Raw genomic sequence first — 11,906 nt, forward strand, 5'->3', positions numbered from 1 at the left:
CCGCACATGAATTTGGAAAAACTCAGAGGTGCGAGCCGGGGTTTGAACCCACAACCCTCTGTTTGAGAGGCGATAGGTCAAACCACTAGGCCACCACGGCTTTTTTTCGGCATTTTTGATAGTTTTTCTTATATATTAAGCAGAGTTTTATCGGACCACATTTTTAATTTTCATTAAATTTTTATGGTATAATCGAGAAAAACTAACAAAAATTGCTAGCTCAACAGGTATAAATAAACGCTCTTATATTCTCTCTCTACCCACAACACCGTATCATACCATGACCGTAATAGGAACCTGTCAGGCACGGAATGTAACGCGACACGGACATGTCAACATGTCAACGGCGTGTCATACCCATGAGAAGCGTATCGGCACCGTTTTTGGTAGGCTTGAGTCGGTCCTGAACTAAGAACTAAAAAGAATGAATTCCCATCGCGGACCGAAAAGAACTAGTTCCTCGTAAACGATCTTAATCGGTCTCGGTCCGCGCTCCTTTGGCTCCGGAGCTAAAACGGAGCGGGAGCTGGGAGTGAGCGAGTGAACGAGGAAACGAATTGGTAAAGAGCGGAGCGGACGGCATGGCGCGGTGCTCGGTCGATGTGAACGAGACAAATAGTATTATTTCAAAGCGTATTCTGCTCATGTGCGAGAGAGACGCATTTATTTTACATTGTACATTGTCCGCTTGTTTGATGATACCAAAGAACCATACTTAGAAACCCGGTTAAACGAAACTACGACAACAAATGAATATTTGATTGTTTTTATCTGATTACAACGTTATATTTTTATTATACTCCTTATTTTTTAACATTCCGATCTTTAGCTCCCAGTTCAGTTCATGACCGATTCGAGTCTAAACTCGCTCCCTTCCCTTTCCTTTTCCCTGTTTCGGTCGGAGCCGCTCCTCGGAGCTAAATGAACTAAAGGAACTAAAAGACCGAACTAGTTCATTTGACCAATTGACCGAGATCGGAGCGTTCCCTTTAAAGACCGAGCGGGCGCAACTCTAGTTTTTGCGCTCCGTGTATGGCACGCGACGGCGACGGTTGGCTAAGAAACGTGCTAGTGGGCATAGTCTCATACTTTTCAATACACAGAATACATTTTCGCCTGACATATTCCTGTTACGGTCATGGTATGATACGGTTTAGCGGGTAGAAACCCACGGAGGGGAAAATTAGGCTAGTCATGATGGAAAGAAATCACCGCCCATGGACACACAAAGGTTAAAATATGGATGCGTTGCCGGCCCCTTGAGAAAGGGTATGCACTTTTTTTAAGCTTCCAAAGTTGTACCGGTTCGGAAATAATGGCGTTGCAAGCTGATGCCAAAGTTTCACCGTGCGCGGCAAAAAGTTCCGCAAGAAAAGAACTGTAGTAGACTGCCAGCTGTTGAGGTGAGGGTGGAAAGAAAGTCGGTTGCGTGCTTAACTACCAAAGCCAACAGAAGCATTACTTTGGGCAGCGAGCAATAATATCGAAAATCGACTAAAACCTAATAATGTCAGTCTACTAAACAAACAAACACCACCACACCACCATGTGTTTGCGGTCGCAAAATTGTAATTGGTTGTAGTTGATGGACATTATTAGATTTCGTTCAGTCACCCTCAGATATGTATTTCGGAGCGACCAAGGTGGTCAAACGGTACGGTGGTACAGTAGAGTTCATAAACTTGTGAGCAAAAATTTGATCAAAAATATCTGAACACGCTTCTACGCCGTTAACAATAGAGTCGTGTTCTGATATTTTTGATCAACTTTTTGCTCACAAGTTCATACTCGACTGTACGAAGAAGAACAAAGGTCACCGACATAGCCAAGCGAATTAGCTCGTTGAAGTGGCAATTTGCAGGCCATATAGCACGGAGAACGGAGTTGTGATGTAGTGTGTTTTTCTTGTCAATAAATGTTGTGAGTTTGAGTTTGAGAACAGATGGCCGTTGGGGCTGAAAAATTCTCGAGTGGGGACTGCGGATCGGCAAGCGCAGCGTAGGACGTCCACTAACGATATGGACGGATGACCTGGTTAAAGCCGCGGGTTCACGGTGGATGCAGGCCGCTGCCAACCGAAGTGACTGGAGGTCTATGGGGGAGGCCTATGTCCAACAGTGGACGTCCCACGGCTGAGATGATGATGGTGAAGGTGATCAAAAATATCCGCACATGCATTCATTAATATAAAGTTCATGTTTCGATATTTTTGATCACCTTGGCCGCTCCGAAATACATATCTGATGGCGATTACCATACGGGAAACTGCGGTTGGAACGCTCGCCCCACCCAAACAGGGATTAGACTAACGAATCTTTGGATATTTTTCAGGGCTGACAGAAATCCGAGTGGCCGCCAAGCGGGGCACGGTGGAGCACCCGGTGAGCGGCGAGCTGCCTGTCACGGTGTTGCGGCCTGAACGCATCATCGACCGCGTCTTCGTTACCAGCGTCGCGCTATTTGTAAGTACTAAATATAATTTGTTTTTATGTTTAGGGTCAATCAACTTTTAATAGTACATTACTGCAGAGGCCATGAAGTAAGGGATTGATGGACGAGTTCGGGGTAGACGGCCATGTTTGTATGCAAACACGAACAGCGCCTCTAGCGGAACGATTGCGATGTTCGTGTTTCCATACAAATTGAGATTTTAACGCGAACGCGATCGAGACGTATTTTGTAACCGAAAACTTACACTAAGGGTACTGTTTCCTTTTCGCGCTTAAACCGTTGAACCATTGAGGTAAAGTTTGGTGTGGAAATAATTTGAGATTCTAGGACGGATATGAGATAGGTTTTCTGCGGAATGGCAATAAGCGAAAAGATGTATTTGTAATACGAAAAGTAAGAAAACTAGTTTCCTATATACCAATAGAACATAATAATAACAAGTGTTTTAGTAATTTTAAGTACCTAGTTAAGAATTATTTAACTATCAATGACACAATTCTGACAGCATCGGATAGGTGTCGACGCTGAAATCTGATAACCTTAACGTAATAAGGGTAAGGTGGCATGAAACCTAATACCTACTCGAAATCGTAATCCCCTCCTGATCAATCAACCATAGCTAAGCTAACCAACTATTTATACCTCGTTTGTACCCTGAACTCGAACTTAAAGATGACATTTTAAACTAAAACCCTTGCTAAAACTAAGAAAAGAACAATATGTTGTCGTTATAAAACCCTAGAATGCTCATATACGCCACATTCTTGACTGGTTTTTCTGACTGTTCTATTGTTTTCAGGTGTCGCTGATCTTCATTAACTTTGGGTGCGCGATGGACTGGCCCACGGTCAAAGGAGTGATCAAAAGACCCGTGGGACCCGCTATTGGGATGCTGGCACAGTTCCTATTCATGCCTCTCGTACGTATTCATTTAAATCTTATCAGAACTTGATGAACTTTCCGAGTCATTACGAGTAGTGAAAAAAGTATTTACACAGGTCAAGTCAAAATCGATCTTATGCCAATGTCATAAAGACTTTGACATGGAAAAACTTTTCTCACTTTAACTATATCTGCCAATGTCATAAAGACTTTGACATGGAAAAACTTTTCTCACTTTAACTATATCTGCCATTCGTTTTGTCAAAAATGCAAACATAAATTCACGGGAATCCATGTTGAATAAAATTTTACTCCAATCCATGCGAAATATTTACTCACAGCATAACACCGACATGGAAATACCGGCCCTGTTTTTTTGTGTACACGCCCATAGAAACTGACAGGAGCTTCTATGGGCGTGTATACGAAAAACAGGGTCGGTATTTCCATCCCGGTATTATCCGGGCCGGGAAAGAGTGTCACCCGTGTGTACGCTCTCTTCACCTCCCTGTCTGCTGGCATTCTATCAAGATGTCCCAGCTATCGGCAGTACGCAATCGGAGCAATATGCTTGCTTAACGAAATCTAAGATTTGTGTTTTTTTTTGTATTATTATTTGTCACTTTTTCCGCAGATGTCTTTCGCGCTGGGTTTCCTGATCTTTCCATCGGGCCCAGAGGGTGATGACGTGGCGGCCGCGCTGCGGCTCGGCATGTTCTTCACGGGAGTATCTCCCGGCGGCGGCGCCTCCAACATCTGGACGTTCGTGCTCGGAGGGAACCTCAACTTGTCGCTCGCCATGACTTCTATATCCACGCTGGCCTCTTTTGGTAAGTTGGAAAGGTTTTTCTTGGCATTTGCTTGTTAGCCTGAAGTTTCTAGTTGGGTCCGCTTCAAGTTCAAGTAGGGTGGCGCGGGGGTGTTTTATCGGCCTATATACGTCCCACTGTAGTGCACAGGCCGCTTCACAGAATCAGAGGGCTTAGGCCGTATTTCCAACGCGGGCCCAGTGATGATAGGGAACTTCACACACACACACACACACCATTAAATTTCTTCGCCGGTGTGTGCAGGTTTGCAGGTAAAACTCGTGGTAAATTTCAAGTGTAATTTCGCACATAAATTCCGAAAAAATCAAAGGTGCGAGCTTGGGCTCGAACCCACGACCCTCCGCTTGAAAGGCAATAGGTCTAACCACTAGCCCACCACGGCTTCGGGTACAGTTTTATATTATACGCAACTTTAATGAAATCTAAGATGTAATTTTTGGAAATTCCCGCGGGGATTTAGTAAAATCCCAGAATTTAAATTCAGCTGCCATATCTAATAATTTACGCGTGCGAAGCTGCAGGTAGAGTCTAGTATATAAATAAATATACGTGCTGATTAACCACTGAAATGCCTTCTTCCAGGATTCATGCCAGCATGGCTCTTCTCCCTCGGCCAGGTGGTGTTCCGTCAAGCGAACATCGTGGTCCCTTACGCCCGGATAGCCTCCTTCGTGGTCGGACTCCTGGTGCCCCTCGCCATAGGCTTGGGCATGCAGAAGTGGACCCCCAGGTTGTCTGCGTTCCTGGTGCGGATACTGAAGCCACTGTCCACTACGCTGCTGTTATTTATCATCGTGTTCGCTATTATAACAAACCTTTATATATTTGAGCTGTTCACGTGGCAGGTGAGTTGTTTTGCAAGGTTTGGGTTGTCGTTTACAAGCTTTTGTTTAATTTTTTAGTACCACTTCATCTAAAAAGCAGGTGGTCTAAGTAGCAAGTTGTCTAAAAAGCAACTGATCCTAACTTGTTTGCGTCGAAACGAGAAAAAACATAAGTTAGGTTAGACTTGCCTTGACTCAAAGCACTCCAACACCGCGGAATAGGAGCTCCGCGCGGAGTTCCGTCGACTTTGGGCCATAGAATTAAAATAGACTACCAAATTTTTAGATCACTTGCTACTTAGACCAGTTAATTCTATGACGAATTGGTTCTTAATTAAACCAGTTGCTTCTTAGACCACTTACTACTTAGACAAGCTGCTTTTTAGACAAAGTGATACTAACTTTTTATTTATGTATGCATGTTTATGAGTGTCAGCACAGCAGACATAGGCCTAACATATTGGCTTTGTACGATCAACTCAAAAACATCCATTATAACGTGACCCTGGTCCCGTTCAGATCCTAGTGGCGGGCATGGGTCTCCCCTGGCTGGGCTACGGCTTCGGCTACGGCATCGCCCGCATCTTCCGGCAGCCGCACGTGGACGCGCTCGCCATTTCCATGGAGACTGGTGTGCAGAACACTGGGATCTCCATCTTCTTGCTGCGGTACGCTCTGCCGCAACCGCAGGCTGATCTCACTACGGGTAAGTTTTAGTCGTTAAAAAAGGAATAGGTATATCTTACCCTCTGTGTAGAGTCACAAGCACCAATAGCTGACACAACAAACCGTGCATAATTAACTGACTGAAACGACTCTAATTCTTGGGGCGGTAAAACGTGACAGATATTTTTGCACGCTCCACTGTGGCAGATATTAATGCAGCCGGCTGTACGTGTGTAATCCCCTTCTTACGCCCCTTAATGCACAATGTACTATTTCACACTTCTCATTCTGAAAAGTAGGTAACTTTTCCTCCCTGATGAGAGGGATCAAAGTGCAAATTTTCTGTTCAAGGCTTTTCTAAGTGGTTTTTAGCAAATGCAATTTTTTGAAATTGATAAATGTAAAACCACGCCATTTGTTATGCTGGTTGCTCTTTAATTATATTTAGAATTGTTTTATTTCAATTTTCGTCATACTCGATGTGAAAAGTTATATGAGGCAATCTGGAGCAAAATTATTTTCAACTTAGGCGTTAACACTTGAATTCCTCATTATTTCGCTCAGGATTCTACTTAAGAATCCCTCGCTACGCTCAGGGTTCTATTGTAAAATCCTTCGCTACATTCTGGATTCAATGTACCGCCCTTCGCCGTAAATACATCATTTTGCTTCCTCGTGACGCAAATAACTATTTATTCCGGAAAAGGATAAAGTTTCCCGGGGACGCAGACGTACTCGCGAATAGCAGTTAGTATTTATACATTCTTTATTTTATTTCCAGTGGTGCCAGTATCTGTCGCCATCATGACACCTGTCATACCTACATGTATCTTCGTTGTCCAGAAAATAATGAGCTGGTGAGTCATTTTCTTTTTACATCATCCTCATTTTTTTTTCTCGTGTGTCAATAATTGAGTTTCTTTTTCAAAATTAAACAGTATTAGTTGTTTTATATTTTTTCCCACTTTCTAGCATAACAATTTTGGTACTTTTAGTTGTTGTTACTTTTAGTTTATTATATTACACATTTAAGAATTTGTCACATAAATGGTGTAAAAATGTATGGACTCTGGAGGGAAACTGCTTTAAATCTTATTATCAATTAGCTTATTTTACTTAAAGGAAACATTATTATATTTTTAACAGGAAACAAATCTGCATTCAAATTCTTTTCTCTCACCCAGAAATCAAACTAGCTAAAGAAATAGCTATGTTATTTTATTATACTAATCCATATGATTATTTTTCAGGATAAAAATTCCTCAGTAGGTATATCATTTGATTTTTGAAATAAAAAAGAAATCTGACATTAATTTTATTTTATCATCAATTCCGATGCGAATAACAAGTAAACATGAAGAAAAAAAAACATTAATTTTAGAAAGTCTAGGAATGCAGTTTATGTTTCGTTTTAAAAATAAAAGAAGTTTCCTTTATGTAAAATGAGCTAACTAAAGGATTTAAGGCAGTTTGCCTCCAGGGCCCATTGATTTTTCCACCCTGTATATCAGGGGTGGCCAACTTGATTCGACCCAAGATTACTGTTTACTGGTGAAACCCTGTGCGATCTACCAATTACATACTTCTTGAAATATTAAATGAAACAGCATAGTTCAGTATTTATATTTCTTGCCTTGCCACGATCGACTGGACTAATAGTCGCGACCGACCGGTTGGCCACCCCTGCTGTAGATGTTAACGCATTCGCTGCCACCTGACTTCCGCAGGTGCCACCGACGCACATGTGCGTTCAAGATGTATGAATAATTATGACAGCGGCACCGGGTGAAGTTCCGAAAACGCATATATGCGTCGGTGGCAGCTAATGCGTTAAGTAAATCAACTGTTTTTAGTCAGTCAGAGACTGTGAAGACGACCAACGCTTTTGTTGCAGTAAAATGCCGGGATTTATTTACAAAATTGTTCACAAAACATTTTCTTTTATTTCCATATAAACATTCCATCGCCACCATTACCGTACGAAATCGCGATTTTAGTATGGGAGGTATGTTTACAAGAATTATGTGTTTTTTTTTAACAAATTGGATCTGGTGTCGGTGCATATTTCTTCATTATTAACTTGGCTTTTCATTTCTGCACTACGCTTTTCACTTATCGTTTCGGACTATCAATGTTTATATTTGTTTAACTGATAGTCTGAACACCCAACATATTTATTATTTATTTATATTATCATTAAGATAATAAGACCCTGTTTCACCACTCACTTATAAGTTCATGGTATTTTATGTGGCGGATATCTGTGATCTATCTCTGTTCGAACATAACCCCTCTTTTTGCGTCGGGGGTTAAAAATAAACAGAGCCGACATCACAGGGTTTTCATAAAGACGAACGTTTATATATTTTTTTTAACTTTAATTACTTCAGTGTTTTATAAAACTAACCTATCCTATGGGGTTCTACAGGATAGTGCTGAAATATATCCTGAATAGTTGACAGAGTCAGAAAAAAAATCGTTCGTCCATATGAGCAGTTGGGAAATGAAACATGTGGAAAATGTTTTCAGCCAGAGGCCGTATTGTCTAACGCGCTGACGTTCGCGATCGCATTCCCTTCTCTTTCTACCCTCGCCTTATGCCGTATAACAGAAAGAAGAGGTGAAAACGATTGTGATTACAAGTGTGTTGGACAATAAGGCTGCAGGATCCCATATCCCAGATACGTCACACAATTCCTTGAACTTCTAGAAGATTGGTGAAGCAACTCCCAAGTATATTTCACGAATATGGGTGACTGTACTCGCTTTTGTCTGTAAGCTACAATGGTCTTTCTATATCTTTCTTTAAGGTTCTTTCTACCGGTGTTTTGGCTGGACCAATGCAATGTCTTCTTGGTTTTTTATATTTCTTCGGTTGATTTGATTTGATGGATAAAGTTAATGGTTTATAAGTTGGATTTAGATCTTTTTGCTTGATTGAAATGTTCAGTTTTTATAAAACGAAAGTCAACACTGAAATGTGGTTCGAAAATAATTGAGATAAAGGTATATGACAGCCGCTTATAAAGGACCTATAATCTGACTGCTAGAAAAATAATCTACATTACCTTGAAACTAATTAACTGTAAATAATCATTATTGATTGCCAACGTCGTTCAGCCACTAATCTTTTTTTTGATGATGATAAAACGTTGAATAAAAAGGTTTTGTAATAATAATTGTTCATACGAGATTTTCAGCTCACTATACTTTTTGATGAATATACTTGCATGTAGTGTCATCTAATTCTAAACTACATATCCCTATTTCTATATCAAATTTCCAGTCAATCACTTAAACTGTCCGATCTAAAAGTCCGATCACTAAAACTGGATGAAATTTGACTTGCAAGATTTGACTTTAACAATCATACAAACCACCAGTTTCATAAGTTGCTGTCTAGCAACAGGAACAAGATACGAGTATTCATTAGATTCTATTCCCTTCTCAGTTTCTTAAACACGTTCTTACAAATATTATAACATACCATCATTTTTCCAGCATTGACAACAGAAGCAAACACAAAAAAATTGACGAAGGAGACATCACACCAGACTCCGAGACGCCCCAGCCTAACGGGGTCGTCGGTGTCGCAACCATTGATGCCGAAAAGTAGTCCAGTGTAGTACCCAGGTCTCAACCTAACACTACTTTACCACAGTAACAAGACATACTCTTGTTTTCATAGCATTGACGAACTAAATAACTACTTTGTGAATGAAAACGTAAATTTTGTTGAAGAAAGTGCATGTGAATAAAAAAAGAATGGTCTTTATATAAATAAACCTTATTGACACTAAGACAAACCTAACATGTTCTATGAACTAACGTATTCTATGAACTGGCTGTCAAAGGTTGAACATGTGATCATGCTGTCTAGTTTTTATGAGAATAGATACTTACGTATTTTTGAAATATGTAAGTGTCGTCAGTTAAAACTATTGATGCAAAAACAACTTTTACTTGAATAATGATCAATTGCATGGAAAAATATAGAAGATACTTTGGAAAAGTGTTTGATATGCAAACACGGTAGTATAACGATAGCTTATTGCATAAAGATAATATGGAAATTCAGCCAATCAGAGGCCTTAGGTTTGATATAAAAGTGGAATTTATACCAATCGCATGCTCGAATGATACTGTAAGCTCATTTATTGTCTGTGGTTATTTAGTTCGTTATTACTGCGTACTGGCATTTTGATCTCGGTGTGGTAAAGTGTTGTCAACGAAAAGTAATGTTGCCAGTGAAAAACGTTTTATAATAAAGTGACAACAAGTATTTTTTTGAGATCTGGTTTATTGCAGTTTATTAAAAAGTATTGTCAATGTGTACTAATAATATTTTTGGAGAAAACAGTAAATATTTCGACACTTATTTTTGGTACTCAATTCCTTTTTGAACCGACTGTTTTAATTATTATTCGTATTTTTAAATACGATATGAAATGTTATATTTTTTAATTTTATCGCGGCATGGGGCCTTCATATGTTTTGGCCAGCTCTGTCGATTATTTATTGAAAATGACATTCCTTACTTGTCATTATTTGGATGAACTTCACCTATAAAATTGTATGTCACATAATTAAGAGTATAACTCACCTAAGCACTTAACGGAAGGGTACTATTGTCTTAACAATAAAGTTTAGTTAGAGGTTGCTTTCATTTTCTCGTATCGCTTGTTACCACGTTGCTTTTGCATTTTTTTCTTTGTTTGAAAATGAAGTTATGTTTTCATGCTACTACATGCTAGTTTGAAGTTAAACTTGAGATGTAAATCATTTTGCAGTTATTTTGATTTTTTTACCCGACTGCGTCAAAAGGAGGGTTAGTAGGTACAGATGTTTACTATCGCTTTTTACGCAACGTGGTATTATTTTTGCTATTTTAACTTCTTTTAAGAATGTCTATGTCAGTTAACCCGACAGTGATCATAATTCATAAGTAAGCTCCTTTATAGTTATTTCTATGGTATTTTATAGCGCAACAAATGATATAAGAGTTTTTAAATCATTATCGTTACCGGTTAGTAAAGTATGTTGACTTCATAACGCTGATTGTCCTAAATATACAAAGGCAAAATCAATGAACAAACTTGGTTCACAATGTTTATGTTCATATCGCAAAAAGGTGCTAAGCTTCAATTCGCAAAGCTAGATAGGAGGTACTAGATATTGTTTATGATTTATGAAGTACCCACGATGGCGACATTAAAATTTGTTTACTCGAATAAGATTTATCAATTATCATTCAATAGTTTTTCGTTTTCACGGTATCGTCACATAGGGTAATGTGATAGTCGATACTGAAATCATTAGCCCTTTGACCGCCACGTTCGGTGAAAAACGACAGCTGAAAAAAGTGGCATAGTGGCCATGTCGGCATTTCTTGGCGCATATGGAATGATTTTCAGAAAAAAAAATTGTGGCGGTTTTGTTACGATAAATATAATGCAGTTTGTGTCTTATTTAATTACTCTTGATCACTGTCGGAAGTTGTTGGTTTTTCACATGGCTCGTTTTATAGGTGAAACAGATGTGAAAGGTAGCTGTGAAATTAGTATTTGTTAAGTTATAATGAACAATTTAACAACGTTAAGATTGAAATACAAGTTTTTTAATCCAATGTGGTCGTTTTATTTCCTTATTGTCAGTGTCGGGGGACCGCTAAGGTTATCAGGAAACTAAAGTACGTATGTTATATTTTTTTAAGTATTAACTTTAGCAGTCCCCCGACACCGACGACGCTTAGATAAAAAAAATATTACTAGGTACTTATACTAAATTAACTTAGGCTAATTTTGCGGGAAATCAACCTAGTCCCCGCGGGATAGGGATAAACAAATTTATCGCAGATGAAGTCGCGGGCAACAGCTAGGTAGTGCATAATTTTTTTTTTACTTTTTAGTTGTCATTTTTGGCGGCGTTTTTTTCTCGGCGTTTTTTTTTGGTCGTTTTTTTTTATTTTTGCAGGCGTTTTTTGTGCTGGGGGTTTTTTAAATTTTTAATTTAATTTTTTTTCATGTTTTTTATACTTTGGTATATTATTATTTTTAAAGTGTACTAATGTGTTGGATATCCTGGCTGCAGCATCAGCTCATCGTGTTGACACCATTGCATTGTATGTAGAATCAAACTCTGATCAAATGGAATCAAACACGATATATCTGCTATTATTTTTTTCAAGAGTATACTGGTGTGCTGGATTTCCCGGCTGCAGCATCAGCTCGTCGTGTTGCCACCACTGTATTGT

General features: G+C 39.3%; 1 protein-coding gene across 7 annotated transcripts in view; it reads left to right on the plus strand.

The window, feature by feature from the left end:
- The window catches only part of LOC141442389 (ileal sodium/bile acid cotransporter-like), a 39,971-nt gene extending 28,692 nt beyond the window's left edge, over positions 1–11,279 (plus strand). For 6 of the 7 annotated variants that reach the window (XM_074107355.1, XM_074107360.1, XM_074107356.1 and 3 more), the window contains exons 4-10: positions 2,332–2,462; positions 3,251–3,370; positions 3,968–4,163; positions 4,746–5,008; positions 5,507–5,693; positions 6,435–6,510; positions 9,155–11,279. In XM_074107355.1, the coding sequence (XP_073963456.1) occupies positions 2,332–2,462; positions 3,251–3,370; positions 3,968–4,163; positions 4,746–5,008; positions 5,507–5,693; positions 6,435–6,510; positions 9,155–9,269 (1,088 nt within the window). In that variant the 3' untranslated portion in view covers positions 9,270–11,279. The other variant, XM_074107361.1, reaches the window with a different exon arrangement.
- The last annotated feature ends 627 nt before the right edge of the window (positions 11,280–11,906 follow it).

This window comes from Choristoneura fumiferana, chromosome 25, assembly GCF_025370935.1.
Source record: "Choristoneura fumiferana chromosome 25, NRCan_CFum_1, whole genome shotgun sequence".
Classification (NCBI taxonomy): Eukaryota; Metazoa; Arthropoda; class Insecta; order Lepidoptera; family Tortricidae; genus Choristoneura; species Choristoneura fumiferana.